General features: G+C 64.4%; 1 protein-coding gene across 1 annotated transcript; it reads right to left on the reverse strand.

Annotated features, from left to right (window-relative positions):
• Positions 1-1,785: 1,785 nt before the first annotated feature.
• IGFBP4 (insulin like growth factor binding protein 4) lies at positions 1,786-9,541 on the reverse strand. The gene is made up of 4 exons (XM_065651418.1): positions 9,061-9,541; positions 4,372-4,526; positions 4,044-4,178; positions 1,786-3,749 (listed from the first exon to the last, which is right to left on the reverse strand). The coding sequence occupies exons 1-4, from the start codon at positions 9,524-9,526 to the stop codon at positions 3,621-3,623; spliced, it is 885 nt and encodes a 294-aa protein (XP_065507490.1). The 5' UTR covers positions 9,527-9,541; the 3' UTR covers positions 1,786-3,620.
• Between the last annotated feature and the right edge of the window lie 10,451 nt (positions 9,542-19,992).

Raw genomic sequence — 19,992 nt, forward strand, 5'->3', positions numbered from 1 at the left:
GACGCATCGAAAGGTGGAAATGTCAGAGCAGCTTATTTTTGCCTGGTGCTGGTAAATTCTCCTGCCCTTTTTTTGCAAAGCGGGGTTACAGGCTAGCTCAAGCTCCAGGCATCGCGGCAAGCTGAGAAATAAATGTTGACATTTTCATGACAGTAAAACGTTGGGTTTTTGGAAATTACTTGCATGAATTTGGGCCAGATCCTCAGATGACGTAAATTGGCGCAGCCTCATGGAAGTCAGTGCTGCTGTGATTTACACCAGCTGAAGACTCAGCTCTCGTTGCAATGTCAGAGCAGAGCAGAGCGGCTTTGAGCCCGCTGTCCAGTCGTCTCCCTTAGCACCCACTTACCTGGTTCCTCTACGTTGTTTTAATTTTGGACCCCGTGCTAACACACCCAGCTCAGGGCTATTTTCAATGAAGCGGTGGATCATTTGTCTCACCACAATCACTGCAGGGATGTTAGCAACTGAAATACTTCGCTCTCTGAAGCTGCCAAGCATGTGCATGTGTTGCACATAAAGTCCCTCTCGTCCAGCCAGGCTGTGGCCGCAGCAGCTCTTCGGCAACGATAAAAACAGATATTTTGGAGTTACTGCATGGGGTGGGGGAGGCACCCAGCTCCAGGATGGGAAACTGGCGGCCTGTCTGCCCTAAGCTCTGCTCAGCCAAAACCCAGCACCCAGCCTAAGGCTGGGCTCAGTGAGAGCCGGTGACAGCGGGTGCTTGTGCTGTCCCCATCACGCTGCACAGACCTGGGGGAACGCGGTGCCCCAAGGGCAGCTCGGGGGGACGCGACTCAGCCCCGGCACCCCCGGCTTGTGCGTCAGGGCTGTTTTCATCAACCGGCACTTAATTAGCACTGGGCACAGCCCTGCAACCCCCTGGGCTGTACAGCTGGCAAACCAGCGCTGCCTCACTCTGCCCTGTTTATCGCGATGCTGTCGGGACAGCGGCGATAAGCACAAGTGCAATATGAACACTCAAAGGTTTGGGCTCCAAACGGTGCTTTGGGGGGGTTGTGCTGCCCCCGGGCCCCTGCACGCTGCTCCCCTGCTTTTTGCACAACTCCAGCTACAACCCCGACGGTTCATTTTCGGGGGAACGGGGCGACGGCTGCTTTTCCCCGCTTTGGGACAGGGAACGGGCCCATCGCCAAAGCACCGTCTTCCGCACATGGAATTTTTAGTTTATTGAAAACCCCTTTTCCAGCGCAGTGTCGCTGGAGCGCGGGGCCCAGGCACCGCGGGGACAGTTCAGCCAAAACCACCTGGATTCAAGAAAAAACAAACAATTCTCTGAGCCCCTCGTGGTTTCCAACGCTTGTCCCAGGCTTCCTGGAAGCTCTTGGTTTCGGTTCCTGGGTCCAGTTCCAGCCGTTTTGTAACAAACTCAGCCCTTGTCCTGGGGGGCAAACCAGCTCAGGCATTTTTTCCAAGTCACTGCTATCCAGCCCCCCCATTTCCCCACTCTGGTGTCCCTTATCCTGCCCCACAGCTGGCTGTGCCCCTGGCAGGGGACAGGCAGGTGGCTTTGGTGGCCAAAGGGGGTCATGGGGAGTCTCTGGTTTAATTTGGCCAGTTTGGAAGGGGAGCGTTGCCATATGGCACCCACAGGAACCACAGGAATGTGATGCTCAGCTGCGTGGGATCGCTGCAGACCCCTTGCTCCCCCTCTGCTTTGCTTCCCCCACCCCGCTGTTTAAAGCAATGCAAAGATAAAAATACACTTGATAGAAACACATCAAATAACAGGGAAAGTTAAATACAGTAATTACCTTTTTTTTTTTTTCTTTTTGAAGATACAAAGGTTCAAGTTTACTGTAAAAGAGGGTCGGTGCTACATGGGAATCCGAAGGGATGGGCTTGGCCCAGAAGGAACTGACAGAAATCACATCAGCGCAGAAAACGCCGCTGGGGTTGGGAAGCCTTACGCTGGTATATGATCATGTGTAAATACAGCCTTAAACTACAGGAGAGACGATATAAAACACTGGAGCCCTCTGAGCCATCCTGCACCCCGCCGTGGTGCTGCCGTGGTACCCAGCACCCCATCGTGGTGCTGCTGCAGCATCCTGCATCCCACCACGGTGCTGACATGGCACCCTGCATCCCGCCATGGTGTTGCCACAGCATCCTGCATCCCACCACGGTGCTGCCAGCACAGCCACATGGGACCAGCACTGTGACCAGCCACGGTCCCCAGTGTCACCTCCCTGCACCACGGGAAGCCCATCCTTTGCGTGGTGGCACCAAGGGGCCGGGGGCTCTGGCAGGGGCAGGGACATCCCCGCTGGGACCAGGGACCAGGGGGCAAAAGGGTGTTTCACTAAAACTGAAACATTTCATTCCCATCAGGGGCCTTGGCACCCACCGCCGCGGCCGGGGCGAAACCACACAAAAAACCCAAACCTCCCACTGCAGCCACGGAGCTGGGGGGGTAGGAAGGGGAGGGCTGATAAAATCCCCTCTGTCTTTGGCACACTAGCCATGGAAGCCAGCACGGCCATTTCTCACCTAAAAGACATTTAGGTGAAAAATTACCAGCCTAGCTTAAAAAGAAAAAACAAGCTACAAAAATAGTCACAATTTCTCATCTGAGAACTTTGTGCTGGCGAAATCTGCAGATCCCGTCACTGGGGACGTTCCAGAAATCCATCCCGGTTTTGTCACGTTGGCCAAGTTGGAAGAAGAGAAGACAGAAACCATGGCCGGTGGTGCCTTGTTCTGCGGAGATGGAGGATTTCAGCCTCGAGGGGCCCCACGGTCAGTTTTAACATCCCACCAACAACATTTTTTAAATATTAAAAATTTTTGAGGAAGAAAAAAAAACGCCAAAGAAGCCCATCCTGCTGGGAGGTGTTTCCTGGGTGTCCTTTGTCCCCTAACCCTCCCCTTGGACCCAGCGTCCATGGGGACTCACCTGGGGATGCCCGATCCCCTATTTCACCCCAGGGATGGTGTCTGGAGATGGGACAGGGGGAGACAGGACGGACGGGAGGAAAACACTGGGCTGAGGGGCAGGTGGTTCCGGGGCTGGGGGGCTGCAGTGGGGAGGGGGAAGGTCTCTTATTGCTCAGTGCGGCCGCGATGCCCGTCGCACGGACACGATTCAGGCAAGATGGAGCCAGAGAGGGTCCCAGGCAGGCGGTGGCGAGGGGGGAGGTCTCTGGGCCCTCTCCAATTGCACAGGCTCCCCCATTCCTTGCCTGGGCAGCCTCCCGCCGTCGGAAAGGGCAGGACGAGGCACTTCTCCTGCTGCCACACACAGAGACGTGGTGCGGACGGCAAGGCACTGCGGACAGAGGTGCTGCCGCGGCAGCGTGGGGGGTGCTCGCCTCCCGCTCCCCCCGGGCAGCATCTGTCCACGCAAGCGTCCGTGCGGGATGGAGGTGCCTCTGGCACGTGCCGCGGACCCCCTGGCGGTGGTGGCTAGTGGTCATGGCGCAGGTCGCGGTGCTGTGCCCCGTGCCGTGGGCAGCCCACAGCGCAGAGCACAGCAGCGATCCAGGGTCCCCCGGCACCGGGGGGCTGCTCGGCGGTCACGTCCCCTCTCTTGCTTTCCTACGCAGCCCCGGTGGGTGTCCTGGCCGCGGCACGGCGCGGGGCCGTCGCGGTGGCGCTCACATGCTGTCTGCCAGCTGGTGACAGTCCAAGTCCCCCTTCAGCTCCAGGAAGCCCGGCAGCTTCACCCCCGTCTTGCGGTCCACGCACCAGCATTTGCCCCGCTGCCCATCCAGCGCCGGGTGACACTGCGGGGAGGAGGGGACAGGTTCGGTGAGGGGCGCCCAGCCTGGTGCCCATGGACCCATCCCCTTGGGCTGCCAGGCTGGGGTGACCGGGAGCTCTCGTGGGGGCTCTGCCGCCCACATCCCACCCCGGGGCTTTTGCAAAGGGCCCCACAACACCCCAAGGTGATTCCCACCGCAGCCAGGAGCTGCGGGTGCCATGCCCCAGCACTGGCCCATCTGTGCGCCCTCCCCAGTTCTGCAAAATGCCCCCACGCAAGCAACCCCCGCGCTGCGATGGGTGAGAGCCCGTCCTACCTGCTTGGGGTGGAAGTTGCCATTGCGGTCGCAGTTGGGGATGGGGATGACGTACAGGTCCTCGTGCGTGCGGGTCTGCGAGGCCGCCAGCCGCTCCAGCGCCCGGTGCAGCTCACTCTGGCACGAGCCTTGCGCCTGTGGAAAACAGCGGTCTGAGCTGACAGTGGGGCTGGAACATACCCCCACCCCGGCACCCTGGGACCCCAACCCTTAGGGCTGCTCCGCAAGCACCAGCTTCAAATCCCGCTCCTGCCCTGGCGTGCTAAGCACCCATCCTGCCCTCCCCACCCCGGTGCCAGCGCCCGCCGCGGTGCCGCGCGGTGCTCACTATGGGCCGCGTCTCCTCGCGGTGGTACGGGCTCCCGCTGTTGCGCATCTTGTTGCCGTTGTTGACCCGCTTGGCCTGATGCTTCTGCAGGCACTTGCGGTCGTGGATGCTGCAGGGGCTGAAGCTGTTGTTGGGGTGGTCGATCTCCTCCTTCTCTGCAAGGACACAGACCGGGGGGGCTCAGTGCCGTGGGGGAGCCCTGGGGATGGAGGTGCCCCCACAGAGCAACTTGTACCCCCACACACAATGTGCAGCTGGTGCTGTTGGATCCCACATAGAATCATAGACTCGTGGAATCAATTTGGTTGGAAAAGCCCCTCAAGATCACCAAGTCCAACCGTTCCCCCAGCCCTGGCACTGCCCCATGTCCTGAGAACCTCATGTCCGTCTGTCCAACCCCTCCAGGGATGGCGACTCCAGCACTGCCCTGGGCAGCCTGTTCCAATGCCCCACAGCCCTTTCCATCATCACCGTCACCTTCCCCAGTCCCCACAGGCATCACCCCCAGCCCCAAGTCCCCTCCTGTCCCTGTCACTGCACTGAGCTCTCCCTGCAGCACCGGGAAAGGCTCTGGGGAGCTTTTATGACTCATTAGCCATGATTCATGGGCTTATTGCCATGTGCCTGTTATTATAGGGTTGCAAATGCACGTTGCGAGAGCACAGGGCAGTTGCTCCAGTGTGCTTCAGCATGAGGGTCCGGTCAACCACGTGCCACCAGGCACCAGACCTATGGGGCTGGAAAGTGACCCCGGGATGCACAGCCAGGGAGCCCCAGGAAGACCCCAGTGTCCCCAAAAAGCTGCCCATGGGGAGCTGCAGCAGGAATGGAGGCACCAGGGCTGCGGGAGCGGAGCCGTGCTCTGCCGCTGGGCACGGCCCCCGCAAAGACATGAAAGAAGAAATTCCTGGAATAAGAAAGTTAATCTCCCGCGGGGCCAATCCCAAAAGGCGGCGCTTGGCATCCTCGCCTGCACCAGGAGCGCAGCCAAACTGCGATCCCAGATGTTGGCAGCTGGAGGGACCATCATGAGACCTGAGCTCTCGGCGTGACTTTATTTTTAAAAAAGCTGCCGATTCCTCCGGTTTGAGGCTCTAAGAGGAAAGCAGCCAGGGCTCCCTGCCTGAGTTTATCCCAGGGTTGGGCTTATACTAATCAATATTGCTGCTGTCAACGGGAAAAACCTTCCCAAACCAGGCGGGGGGTGCTCACGGTGCAGCGTGGGTGGAGGCACCCAGAGGCTCACAGGGTGATACAGGCAGCGGGTCTGGAGCCACAATCTCCCGCCCACCACGTCCCCAGCCCCAGTCTCCCATCGGCACCACGTGCATCAGCTCCCGGCAGCGAAGGGTTCCTGGACCGGCTCCCAGTTAAGCCCGGTTAAAGTTCACAGCGAAGCCCCGATCAAATCCTTTTCCTTCATTCGTGTTATTTGCTTTTTGTTTAATCTGTCCTTTTTTTCCAGGAAACAGCTCATGCCCTTGAAGTTTGAAACACAAATGCAAAGCCTCCAGGACCCCATTGCGGAGCGATGCCAGCCCCGGCGGCACCAACCGCGGGGCCGTGGTGCAATGTGGGTGCTGGCAGCAGAGCCCAGCAGGGGGCTCGGGGGGGCCCGGGCAGGGATGATCCTTCCCACCCCTCCCCTGCCTCTCCCCTGCACATCCTTGGGGAGAGACACGAGGAAGAGCCAGGCAGGAGGTTTGGCATTGGTGGGACCACCGTACCGAAATCCCAGCATCTCCATGCGCTGCTCCCGTATCATGGAAAGGCAGGACCAGGAGGCACCGGGCATGGACAAATTCTCCTCCTCCCGCCACCAGCCGCCTTCAGAGGGTCAAATCTCCCGGCTTAAAGAAAACCAGATGCCAATAATATTTTCATAAGGTCACATGAAACACGGGTGCCTCTGGGCAGCAGGATGGCTCCTGGCCAGCGCCCAGCTCTGGGTCTCTTCTCCCAAGTAAGAAGCCATAGGACAAGAGGAAACAGCCTTAAGTTGTGCCAGGGGAGGTTTAGATTGGAAATTGGGAACTATGTCTTCCCGGAAAGGGCTGTCGGGCATTGGAACAGGCTGCCCAGGGCAGTGCTGGAGTCACCACCCCTGGAGGGGTTGAACAGATGGAGACGAGGTTCTCAGGGACATGGGGCAGCGCCAGGGCTGGGAGAACGGGTGGACTCGATGATCTTGAGGGTTTCTTCCAAGCAAAATGATTCTATGACTCTGTGGTTGTGGTTGGAGCTGGGGGAAGCCCCTCTGCTTGGTTTGGGATGGAAGTGGGTGCCAAGGGGATGGGAACGGGTGCTGCCCAGTCCTGGCAGGAGGAGAGTTTCTGCCCGGCCTCCTGCTTGGCCCGCGGACAGGAGACACAAACGAGTCATTCAGCATCGCCTTCAATTAATGGGAGCTGCAAATGAGGTTGGCCACGTGCCGAACTTGTGATTCACTGTCCTGAGCCTGAGGGAGTGGTGAAGGGCTCCGGGCTCCACCACGCGGCTCCCATGGGAGGAGAGTCCAGGGCAGCAAGCAAAGCCCCAGCACCGTGTGTGTGTCCAAGGGAGAGGGACAAGTGTCCCACAGCTCCAGCTCCACTCCCCTGTATCCCACCAGCCCAGGCACAAAGGACCCCACGTGCCCCATGGGACAGAGGGGACACATCCACGTGTCTGTGGCAACAGGACGCATGAGCTGCTGTGAGCGACAGCACCCTCTGCATCCCCATCTGGCACCCCTGGTGCCACCTGCGCGTGGTCCTGGCAGGGCCACGGTGCAGCGGGGTGGCCCGGGAGCCAGCCCGGAGCTGGCAGGGCTGGGAGCAGAACACAGGGACCAGGGTCCTGCATAAGGTCCCCAGACCCACATCCCAAGGAGAGGGTCTTGGGTCAGGAGAGCGGCCGCCCACTCCCTCGCTCCCTAGAAACTCCTGTCCCATGGGTGCAGTGGTTTCTGGGTGAACGGAGAGGCTCTTTCCTGGCGATGGAGCAGGGAACCATCGTCCAGCCCCTCGGAAAACCCAGCCCCCACCAATCGCAGCCTCTTCCCTGGAATGCAGAGCCCCCCGGGCCGAGCCCCCAGACAAAGTGTTTACTGTATGAGCTGCACGTTAACCGCTTTCCCAGCCGCCCACCCACTGCAGCCTCCACTCGCCTGGCACCCACTCAGCCCCTGGGGATGCGGGCACAGCCGAGGGGCACCTGCTCCATACAGCCCTGGTCCTAAATAGGCATTTAGGAATAGAATTTAAGTCCCTTCTGCTTACCCAGAGGGGACCCATCGGATGCACCGGCTGTGCCAGGGTGCGCTCGCTGTGCCAGGCAGGGCTGTGGTGGCAGCGATGGAGCCCACAGCCCCCAGCTGGCACCGGGCTGCTGGAGTGGGACGGGGACCCGCAGCTCGGACGTCCCACTGGGACCTTCCAACCAAGGCTGCACTAAGCAACGTGCTGCAGGGTGTCCTGCCCGGCTGTCCTGGGCAAAGGGGCTCGCTGCTGCCCTCTCCCCCATCCTGCCACCTGCGACGCTGCAGGAATGGTGCCCAGTGGGCGAGCCCGGCGGCCACGGCCACCCACCCATCCCCAGCACGGCCAAAACACCACGGGAAGGAAGGGAAAAAAACTGCAAGTCTGTTTCCTAAAGGCTCTGGGAAAAAATGTTGCGTTACACGGGGCACGGCCAAAACCAACAGGGCTTGGCAGCGCGATGCAGCCCCGGGCCAGGGAGCCCAGACAGTTCCTGCAGGATGTGGGATGAAGACAGACAGACGGGGCAGGGGGTCTCTGCAGCGGACGCCACGCTGAGCACTCACAACCAACTTCTGCCCACGGAGAGGAGCAGCCGCAGGGCCCCATCTGCAAAGAGCACTCCAGGGGACACCAGCAGGGCTGCCGTGGACCAGCCATGCGAGGAGGAAACAGAGCTGGGATCCAGCCCTCGGGGCGGACAGGGATGGATGCTGCTCCAGCCTCTTCTGCCCCTTGGGGAGCTCCAGGTGACCCTGTGCAGGGACACAGGGCCAGGCCAGCTCACGGACCATCCCGTGGCAGGATGCTGCTCTCCCTGGGAGTGGCTCTGTTCCACTGTCAAAGCCACGGTGCAACCTGCACAGCTCTGTGGCTGGGTTCCCACCACAGAGCCCAGCCTGACCTGCCTGCGAGGGAAGCAGGTGCCCCGAGGCCTCTTTCCCGTTTCCTCCTGGCTGTGCAGGCAGAGCTGCCGGCAGCATCCCAGGGAAAGGGCAAGGCAGGGGTCACCATGCAACGGGAACTTCCCCAGCAACTGGGACCTGTCCTCAGGGGCTGCGAGTGCCTGCAGGTCCCCGGGCTGCTCCGCCATCCATGAACTGTCTGCAGCCGGAGCATGGTGAGTGACAAGTCCCTGGAGCCAGCAACCATGGAACTTCCATGCCTATGTTGGATAAGGGTGGCACGAATGTGACCTGCTGGTACCTGGCTGTAGGACTTCGAGCAGCCGAGCGCTGCTCCATCCCCTGGGACACGCTCCATGCACTCCCACCCCCGGGCTGCCCCATCCCGTCCCACCTCAGGGTCCACAGCCCACTCCGAACCCTGTGTCCCCAACTCTTGCCAAGCAAGTGGAGAGCGGGTTGGCGCAAACGGGTACTGCTCAGCGGCACTGCCGGCCACCCGGCATCCACCCTTCACCCCTTGGCCACCCCAGGACCGGCCTTACCTGGGGGATGGAGACTCTCCTGGATGGCCTCGACGTCGGCCAGGTCCGTGCAGATGCCCTGGCCGTGCATGAGGGTGTGCAGGGGCCGGGGCACCCCGCGCGGGGGGTAGCAGCGCAACCCGGCTCCGCAGCGGGCGGTGTAGACGCCGCAAGCGGTTCCGCGGCCGAGCGCGCAGGTTGCGCAGCAGCCGCAGCCGGGTTCCCGCACCAGCTCCGCGCAGCCCTGCGGGGCTTTGCACCGCGCCAGCCGCTCCTCCGAGCACGGCGGGCACTGGATCGCCTCCTCGCCGCCCACCGGCCCCGCCGCCGCCGCCAGCAGCAACAGCAGCAGCGGCGGCAGAGCGCGCCCGGCGGCCCCGCGCATGGCGGCCCCGCTCCGCGCCGCTCCGCGCCCGCGCTCCGGCCCGCTGCTGGCGGCGCTGGGCTGGCGGCGGGAGCGGGGCGGCGGCGGCTTTATGCGGCCCATGGCCACACCTCCCACCGCCGGCACCGGGGCCACCGGCGGGGCCGCCCCCGCCGCCGCCGGGAAGCCACCGGGGAGAGCCGCTCCCCACCGACGGGGCTGGCGGCGGCAACGGCGGCGGCGGCTTCAGCACCGGCACCGCTGGAGGAGCAGCTCCGGCGCCGGGCAGCCCGGAGACCCCCAGCCCTGCACGCCCCGAGCCCCCCCGGTGACCACTCGCCACCCCTTCGCAGCCCCGTTGCCCCCGGCAGCTGCCCCGACACCCTGCCCGCCGCCGCCTTCCCGGTCCTGAGAGCAACTGGGATGAACTGGGAGGGGCGGGAAGCATACGGGGCTGCATCGCGGGGGCTGCGGCCAAGACCCTCAGCGTGGGGCAGCCCGGGATGGGCTCCGGGCCCCGGGGCTCCCCGGCGGGAGCAAAAGCGCTGCCGGTGAAACAGCATCACCCCCAGTCTGCCAGGGCCGCCCCGGGGCGGCATCGCCGGCTCCCCCAGACCACCCCCGGCCCCGCACAGGCCCGTGATAAGTTGAAAGCTGCCGGCATCTAGTGGCTATTTCTGAAAATCGGGAGGGAGGCGGGCGGGGAACCCGACCATCCCTCCCCGGAGCTCCGGGCAGAGGCGGCCGGGCAGCACCGCGGGACGGCAGAGGCCGCCCGGGAGACGGCAGGGACCAGCCCCTGCGCTCGAGGGAACAGTCCCCGAGCATCAGCTGGCGGCCTGGTGACCTGCGAGCTGCGCCCAGGGGCATCTGAGGCAGCGACAGGCATGGGGCAGCCGGGGGACCCAGCTAGTCGTGTCAGGGGGTCTTGGACACAGCCCAGGGTGGGTTGAGCTCTGGCACAAGCACAGCCTTGCTCCCCCTGTCCTGAGTGAGATGCCGCAGCACCTGGGCAGGCCTTGCATGGGCTGCGGGTCCCCCACGCACCTGGCTCACGGAGGGGGTGACAAGGGGTCAGAGAGCCCCTCTCCCTGTCCTGGGCACAGGATGCACTGTGGCCGGGTGGAAGGCAGAGACTTGCTAAACTCATGCCATGGGATGAGCAGTGGGATCCTCTGCACCACGTGTGTGGCAATCCAACGGTCATTAAACACTCAGACATCAGGCCTCGCTGTGGGGTCCTGGCGTGGGGCTTGGCGCAGCGAGTGGGATGTGGGGCAGCATCTTGGGAGTGGGCAAAGTTTCAAAGGGGTCCTGAGAGGAGAGGGCTGCACCATGGTGATGTGCAAGTGGATGAACCTGGGCTGCCCTGGAGGGATCCTTCCCCTGCACAGCAGCTCCTGCAGCTCCTGCCCCGGTTCCGCTCACCGTGGGGCAGGGCTGTCCCCAAGTGCGGGTGGCAGAGCTCAACAGGTTGCTCCGTGGTGAAGGCATGAATGGGAGTCATGCCAGGGCCAAACTCTGGTTGTTCCCAGCAATTCAGTGCAGCACAGGACAGGAGCAGGCACAAGGCCCTGTGCAGGTGTGATACTGAACGTCACTTGTTTCATCTGCCCTGAGCAAACAGGCAAGAGGAAAGAAGGTGGGGGGCAGCGAGCGAACAAAAAGCCACCTCCCCAGCATGCTTGCAGCCTGGCCACGTGTGGAAAGAGCTCAGCACATCGCAGCCCCCTTGAGAGGAACAGAGCCAGCCTGTAACGCAGGGCCCAGGCTGAGAACCCCAACTCATCTCATGGGTGAGCACATACAGTGCTCAAACTGGCATTTTGGGGCTTGAGTGCCAGCACCGTGTCCCAGGACCATCTTCTGTTTCCTGTGCAGATAACACAGGCAGTGCCAAGCGTGCGGGTGCGTGGGACTCGGGGCAGGCAGCGTCCGTGTCCCCCACTGTCCCCAGCCCCGCATGTCCCCTCCCAGCCGGCGCAGGGGCCCTGCACGGCATTGGCACCCAGCGCCGCGCCGGAGCCCCTGCCCTGCCTGGAACAGCCGCCAGGACAGCGCACGCGGTGGCCGTGACTTGGGGCAGAGGCGCCAGCCTTGACACAGTGTCCAAGCCAGGCCCAAACCCAAACAGGTGCCCAGCCCCACTCGGGCTGCGGCACCTTATCAGGCCTTGGCAATGCTGAGCGCCCACTGAGGAGACTGTTTTGTCTGCAGTGCAGGCAGCAGTGGCAGCCGGTGGGGCATGCGGGGGACAGGGACACAGCCCTGGGAGATGTCCCCTCCTCTGCCAGGCACAGCTCCTCCGGGTCCCCATTCCAGCACCATCCTGCATGATGGAGAGGGGTCCAGATCTGGTGCACCCCACAGCCATGCTGCCCCCCACCCCAAGATCACAGCTCTGCAGGCAGGGAGGGTGCTTGGTGCACAGAGCTTGGTGCAGCCCCACGCTCCCAGCCCCAGGACTCTTCATGCTCCCAGCGTGGCTTTCCCAGCCTCAGAGGCTCTTTGGGGTTTCTGAGGCTGCGAGGACCCCGTCTGCTTCTCTGTGACTGTCCCCAGAAGGGTCTGGAGCTGCCCCAGCCCCAGGGAGAGGCTGCAGGTCAGGGCAGCAGCAGGAGAGGAGCTGGTGATCAGAGATGGCTGGAGACCCCCGACCAAGGGTGGCCCTGATGGAGCTGGGGAGACACAAGGTACACGGTGACCGCACACACATCAGGGCACAGGAATTGCACCCACTGCAGGACCCTGGTGCCTCCTGGGCTCTCGCAGCCCCTTCCTCAGGTCTCATCCTGGCAAACCCGTGAGCCCATGTCTGTCCCCTCCTAGCACAAAGCGCTGGCCAAACCCCACGGAGCAGCCGGCTGCTCTCACTGCGGCCAGTGGCCCCTGCTCCACTCCCCTCCTCGCTGCTTGTACTCCCCATTTCCAGACAGCATCTCCTCCCTGGCCCTCCCTCGCATCGGTTCCAGCAGCTCCTCCTTCCCTGCGGTTCCCGGCCGCCCTCCTTGTCCCTGGCTGAAGTGACCTGGCCACATGGTTGCTCAGTCCCCCCCGGATGCGGCCCGTGGGTCGCGGGTGTCGGGGCGGCCAAGGGGCGTGGTGGGCGGTGCGGGGGCTGCCGTGATAACCGCGGCAGCCGTGCTGGGGCCGCAGGAGCAGACGGCGTGGGCGAGCAGGGTGAGCCAATCTCCCCCATCCTGAGCAGCCTGGCCCCAAGGCAGCAGCATGGGGTCTGGCGGTCCCCAACACCTCCTCCGCGTGCTCTGCATCCTCTTGGTGCTGGCCGGGCATCTGCTCCCTGCCACAGCCCAGTGGTTTTACCCCCTGGGCGCGGAGGACACCACCCCGGATCCAAGCGTCAGCCCTACGGCTCCCACAGCACCTGCTCTGGACGGGGAGGAAGGTAGGCATGGCGGGGTGGGGGCACTGCTTCCCCGGCACCCCCAGCTCCTGCACCCCAGGAAGGAGGAGGCACCTCCGGAGTAAGACTGGAAGGTGAGGTGTGGGGTGCTGCGGTGCTGATGACACCGCTGTGGCCAAAACAAATGCTGGGAACTGGGAGTGCTGTGCCACCCCGGTCCCCCTCCAGCTCTGCCACCTCGCGCCCCGTTGCCCTTTTGCTCCTGCAGATGCTGGCGGTGTGGAGCCCTCACGGAAGGTGCTGCTGAGCAAACCCCCGCTGGCGATGGCCCCCAGAGGCCGGCAGTCCCATGCCAGGGGGGCGGCGAAGGGTCGGGGCCATGCCATGCCGCGCACGCGAGGCCAGGTGCTTTTCCCCAGGCAGCGTCCCCCCCGACTCCCTCAGCCCTCCTGAAGCTCCCCAGCTGCTGCTGGGCCCCTCGCTGCGTCCTTCCCCTTATCTGTGCCCTGCTCCAGCCTCCAAGCTGCAGCTCAGCCACCTCTGCCACCTTGGAAAGGAGCCACGGCAGCTCCCGGTGTCCCCACACATGGTGCAGCCCCATGGCAGCGCTGGGGCTCAGCTCCCACGCCGGGCGGTGGGCTGCAGGGGGGCCCCATATCCCCCTGGGATCCCCCCAGCCCCGCGCTGAGTGGTCCTCATCTGTCCCAGCAGCACCGACCCACGGCTGCCCCGGAGATCTTTGAGGGGAGCGCAGAGGAAGAGGAGTTCCTGCAGATCCAGGTGGTGGAGGGGACCTGGTTCCCGGGGGGGCTGCAAGGGGCAGCCTGGGATAGGAACCTGGGCGAGGGGTGCTGGGGGACATGGGCTGGCAAGGCAGGATGGGGACAGTGCTGCAGGCGATGGGGACGGGGACGGTGCTCAGGGGTCTCCCTCAACCTCTTCTCTGCACAGACGACGGCGAAGGGGCTGCCCCAGCGGGTGCTCCTGGCCCCGGAGACGGATCCTGCCCTCCAGGTGAGGTGGGCGCAGGGTGCCCGTGCTGGCCCCTGCAGCTGGGGGTCCTGTCCCCCACCTCACCACTATCTCCCCCTCCAGATGCACAACAGGTCCAGCTGCATCTGCCCCGTGCGCCCTGGCCCTCCTGGTCCAAAGGTGCGGTGTGTGTTTCCCCCTCGGGAAGAGGCGCAGGGACCCGCTGGGACAAATCCCTTGGCTCTTTTGGCCCTTCAAAACCTTTTATGCTTTGGGTTTGGACTCTGGCTTCAGGGTCTGGGTTGGGAGGGCAGCAAGAGGAAGCGCTGGAAGTCAGGAGCAGGGAGCCAGGCTCTGTCTTTCCCTGACAGGGAGAGAAAGGCGACCGAGGGTTCCCAGGAGAGAGGGGCCAGCCTGGATTTTCTGGGGAGAAAGGGAAGACCGGCAGCCCAGGGCAGCCAGGTCACCAGGGTCCCCGGGGCCCCCCAGGTCCTCCAGGACCGCCGGGGCCCCCAGGACCACCAGGCACCTGGGGAGGCAGGAGCCCACCCATGGCCACTGCCCTCCCCAGGGGATCGGAGAACGCGGTGAGTGCTGGGATGGGGACACGGGCAGGCGATGGCGGGGTGGATGGGGCATGCCGGCGCTGGCTGCGGTGCCTGTCCTTGGCTGGACCGGCAGGGATGGGGAGGGCTGCGCTGCAGGGCTGGGGGAGCGGGCAGCCCAAGGGAGGGGGGCCAGGGGATGGGACACGGCCGTTCACTGACTGCTCTTTCTTTCTTCTCTCCCTTCAACCCGACACGCAGCTGGGAGCATCCAGCCCTGCTGGGAACCCGGGCCCCCCGGGCCCCCCTGGGCTGCCCGGCCAGCCTGGACCCCCAGGCTACCCAGGCCATGAAGGGCCCCCGGGGGTCCCTGGGCGGGAGGGGCAGCCGGGACCCCCTGGCCCACCAGGGGCTGTGGGACCACCCGGTTTCCCCGGGGCGGAAGGACCTCCAGGGTCTCCAGGCTCAGCAGGGCCAGATGGACCCCCGGGGGCACCAGGACTCCCAGGACCACAAGGCCCCCCCGGGGTACCTGGGCATGAAGGACCCCCTGGTCCCACTGGACCTACATCACTCCCTGGCAAACCAGGGCTCCGAGGGGAGCCAGGATTCCCTGGGCTTAAGGTAAAGGGGTCCCAGCGTGTCCATGTCCCTGGGGCCAGAGCAGAGCCAGCGGGGGGGCAGATGGAGCAGCCAGGCTCACCGGACCCTTGCTCTGCCCTGGGGGGGTCTGGGGCTGCCCCAGCCCTGTGGCTGCGGGGCCTGGGGGGATGCAAGGTGCTGAGCCCCTCATGCTCACCGCCCCATGCACCGTGTGCCGGCAGGGCGAGAAGGGCGAACACGGACTGCCGGGCATGCCAGGGAGCCCTGGCCGCACCGGGGAGATGGGTGCCCCGGGTATGCCTGGTCCCATGGGGCCACCGGGGCCACCGGGGGACTACAGGGTGAGTAGGGGGTCCTGGGGCTGGGGGTGCTCGGGGGTGGGGGGCAGCCCCCGTGTTCACCCCAACACGTCCTTGCTTTCCAGTGTGACTCGCGCCACGCAGGGCACCGGGCAACGGCTGGGCCACCGGGCCCCAAGGTGAGCCTGGGGGAGAGGGCACCGCGGGCGGTGGGAGTTGGCAGTGGGGGCACGGGGATGGCATCGGCCATGGCTGGCTGCTCCCCAGTGTCAGCACCGACACCAAACAGCTCCGTGGCGGGTGTTACCCCGTGGAGGGAGGCACAGCACTGTGCCAGGGGACGGGGGGGACTCGGGAACCCCTAGAGCTGGGGTGCTAATGGGACCTCTCTGCTTTCCTTCCAGGGACAAAAGGGCGACCCTGGAGAGCGGGTTTGTAGCCGTGCACACCGGCTTGGGGGAGTTGGTTGGGGAGGGGTCCCATCCCCATCCCCACACCCTGAGTGTGAACCCTTGAGCCCCATGTGCTGCCTCCGCTCCCCCGCACCCCTTGGTGCCAGGGCAGAACCTCTGCCTCACCTGGGTGGCAGCAAGTGTCCCCAAATGGGCACTGGGGTGGGGGGGCAGCGAGTCACACCATCCCCTGGGGCACATGAAAACGCACATGTGCACACATGGAGCGTGCACACGTGTGCACACCCCTGCAAGCACGCAGCGCACACACGTGTGCACAGCCGTGCACGCAGCGCAGACCCATCCCCACCACCCAGTGCAGACTCTGATCGTGTCTCTCTGCGCCTCACCCAGGGGTGCTGCTACGGGGAGCATGGGTGCAAACCAGACCACCTCCCCTTCCCCGGCACCGGCAGCCAGCCCAGCTCCTGGGTGCCCATCAGTGGGTACCAAACGGTGAGTCCTCAGGGCTCATTGAACCCCATCATGGTGAGGGGTGTTCAGGGACCCCAGACTGGCCGTGGGGACCCTGCAGCTGGAGCCCAGGCAGCCCCACAAGGCTCACAGCCCCGGCTGGGGTGAAGGATGGAGGATGGAGGGATGGAAGACGGAGAGGAGGAGGATTGAGAGGGGGAGGATGGCGATCAGCCTTAATCTTCCCTCTTTCTCTGCAGGGCGGCAAAGAGGAGCCAGAGATTTATGGAGCGATCATCCCCCATGTGAGAAACACCGCCTGGCTCCCGTCTGTGTGCTGTGCTGGCCCGGGGAGGGATGAGGGACAGCAATGGGGTGTCTTATAGCTGCCCCCCTCAAGGCAGCACCAAAATAGCCCCGTCCAATCTCCCCACTGCTCTACCACAGGGTCTTCGAGGTCCTCCTGGGAACCCCGGCCCTCCTGGCCCCCCCGGCCCCCCTGGAGCACCAGGTCTCCTATACTTCAACGTAAGGGCCAGCACGGGCTGTGCACACACCCGTGCCAGTGCACACACGCGTGTGAGCGTGCACAGCACGAGGGGTTCCCTGCCAACCCACCTGTCTTTGCTTCCAGAGGCTTTACCCCAGCCATGCCCAGCAGCCCTGCAAGCAGCCGGTAAGACACAGCCTCGCTGTCCCCAAGTGGGACTCTGTCCTCTCCCCACGTGCCAGGAAGGGTATCACTGTGCCCTGTGACAGTAACAGGCCCCACTTGCCTTTGCAGGCAGCCACCGACACAGGCTGGGCAGCAGGTAAGGACATTTCTCGGGTGTTTTTTGGGCTCCAGACTCCTCACAAATGCCTTTTGCAAAGTCTCGGCTCCTGGGCTCCTATCACCACTGCATCCTTGTGGAGCGGCTCCCATGGGAGCACCTACCCCTGTGCCAGGGCGTCCTGTGACCCCCCACTTCTCCGGGCTCTCCAGATGCTGACATTCCTCGGACGGAGCTGCCGGACTCCCGTGCTGATCTCCAGGTGCGTCCCAGCCACACCAGTGGGTGACCCCCCCGAGGCTGTCCAGTTGTCCCACTGCCAGGCCATGACCCTCTCCATCCCCCCTCAGCGCCAGACATGGGTCTTCAGGTCCAAGGAGCTGATGCTGAAGTCGGGCAGCGCCGTGCCCGAGGGGAGCCTGGTGTACGTGCGGGAAGGGAGCAGCGCCTTCCTCCGGACCCCCACCGGCTGGAGCCGCCTCCTGGTACCGCGCACCGAGGACACCCCACAGGGAGGGGGGGTCCCGCTGCAGCCCGGGCAGGCGGCACCAGGCTGGGTTTGGTGCCAGGGCAGCAGAGCCTGGGGAGGGAGCCGCTTCATAGAATCATTTTGGTTGGAAGACCCTCAAGATCATGGAGTCCAACCGTTCCCCCAGCCCTGGCACTGCCCCGTGTCCTGAGAACCTCATGTCCATCTGTCCAACCCCTCCAGGGATGGTGACTCCAGCACTGCCCTGGGCAGCCTGTTCCAATGCCCCACAGCCCTTTGCGGGAAGAAATCGTTCACAATATCCAACATAAACCTCCCCTGGTCCCCCCCTAACCCATCCCTCTACTCGTTGCATTGAGCAGCTGGAGGATTCGGAGTCGCTCTTTGCCGGTGACGACCCCTCTGCCTCCACCCCACAGTACCAGGTGAGGGGTCCGGGCAGCCACCGGGTCCGCTCACATCCCAGCAAGAGGACAGAGTGTCCTTTGCCTGTGGGGAGGGGAACGGGCCGCTGCGGGACTGTCCTCTCCTTTCCATGCAGGCGGCAAAGCCGGCACAGACAAAAGGTGACAACACGGGGACACCCATGCTGGCCCAGACGGACTCACTGGTGAGTGCCGCCGGTCCAGCCATGCTGGGAGGGATGTGCCATGGAGAGGGGTTGTGTTGGGATGGGGAGGGTGCTGCACCCATGGCACTGGGATGGGTGTCCCCAGGCTGACCTGAGCTGTGTTATTGCAGGTCCAGAAGCAGGAGAGACAAGGGATGCCCCAGATCCTGCCAACCACCATCGCCCCACGGATCCCCTCGGTAAGCAATGCCCCCCCCGGCTCCAGGGGTGGGTGACAAGTGGCCCAACCATGGGAGAAGGAGGAGAGGTGCTGGGGGGACCCCTCTGGCTGGAGGCTTCACCCTCCTGGCAAGGAGGGGAGCAGAGACCTCAACACCTGGCCATGCCCAAGCCTCCTCCAAACCATGCGTCCCCTCCCCAGCTCCGTCTGGCTGCCCTGAACGTGCCCCTCGCCGGTGACATGAGCGGGGTCCGGGGCGCCGACCTGCAGTGCTACCGGCAGTCCCAGGAGGCTCAACTCTACGGCACTTTCCGGGCGTTCCTGTCGGCCCCCACCCAGGACCTGGTCTCCATCGTCAAGAGGATGGACAGGACCCTCCCTGTCGTCAACCTGAAGGCAGGTACCCCCATTCCCCTTGGGGGCCACCGGTGGCAAAGCCCCGTGGTCCCCGGTGAGCCTTGGCAGGGGGATCCTTGCCCGGTCCTGCACCCGGGCCGTGCTCAGCATTTGTGTTTTGGGGAGCCAAGAGGAACCGAGAGTAATTCACTTGCCCGCATGTGGTTGGGACAGCAGCATCGCCCTGGTCCCCAGCTCAGCGTCATTTCTTGCTCCCGCAGGGCCAGCTGTTGGCCAAGTCCTGGAGCTCCCTCTTTGACGGCCAAGCTGGTGCCATCCCACGGGGCCCCATCTACTCGTTCAATGGGCGCAATGTCTTGACGGATCCCCTCTGGTGAGTCCAGCTGTGGGGTGGGGACCGGCAGGGTGTCCCCAAAAAAACACACCCATGCCAGGAGCCGGGGTGGGGGTCTGCAGCTCCTGGCACTTGCACGGATGCGGGAGCTGGTCCAAAGAGCTGGAGGTGCCCGAGGGGGTGTCCCCCAGCCCTTCTCACCCCCGTCCCCACCCGCAGGCCCCAGCGGCTGGCCTGGCATGGCTCCACGCCGCGGGGTGGCCGTGCCCGCCGGCGGGATTGCCAGGGCTGGCGCAGCGCCGGCCCCGGGGAGGGTCTGGCCGCCCCCCTGGGCGAGGGGAGGTTGCTGGCCGGGCAGCGGCACAACTGCTCCCAGGCGCTGGCGGTGCTCTGCGTGGAGGTGGCCTTCCCGTACCGGCACATGTGGTGACCCCGGCACTGGTGACCCCCATCCGCGTGCCCCGGGCAGCCCACCCTGTCCTGCGGGGCTGGGGAAACAGCCCCGTGGGCAGCGCGGGGGCAGAAATGCAGCGCCAGGGCCGTGCAAGAGCACCGAGGGGACACGGGCTCTGCGGCCCGGCTGCGCCATCCCTTCAGATCCCCGTGCCCCGGGGCAGCAGAGTGACACCAGGCTGCGCCTGCCCACCTCCCTGCACCTTGAGCGAAGCGGACGCTGTCACCATCCCAGAAATAAAGACACAAAAAAGATGTTTTGGATGAAATGCAACACTTATGGGGGGCAGCACCCAGGACATTGTCTGCTGCAGCGAGGGGTATGGTGGGGCGCACTGCAGCCAGCCTGGGGAACGGGGAGCGGGTCTGGAGCCATGTGTGTACCCCCTGAAACTTCCCACGGCCTCCCACAGCCCTTCCCAGCAACATGGCACCGCAACCAGGCAGGCGCAGAGCCCCGCTGCACAGCGCCCGCCCCCTCGCGCTTCTATTGGTCGATATCGCTGTCCGTCTGAGACATCTCCCTTCTGAGTGGCTGGTTTGAATGCGCGGGGCGCCTCGTGACTGGCGAGAGGGAAGGGCGGGGCGCGACTCGTGGCCCCGCCCTCCTCTGCCATTGGCGGCGCCATGGGGCCCGGCGGGCGGGGATTGGCGGAGGGTTTCGGCGGGCTGAGCGGAGGTTTGAAACGCGCCGGGCGGTTGGGGCCGCCATCATCGCCGCTCAGCAGCGCCCGCCGCCGCC

This window comes from Caloenas nicobarica, chromosome 24 (assembly GCF_036013445.1).
Source record: "Caloenas nicobarica isolate bCalNic1 chromosome 24, bCalNic1.hap1, whole genome shotgun sequence".
NCBI lineage: Eukaryota > Metazoa > Chordata > Aves > Columbiformes > Columbidae > Caloenas > Caloenas nicobarica.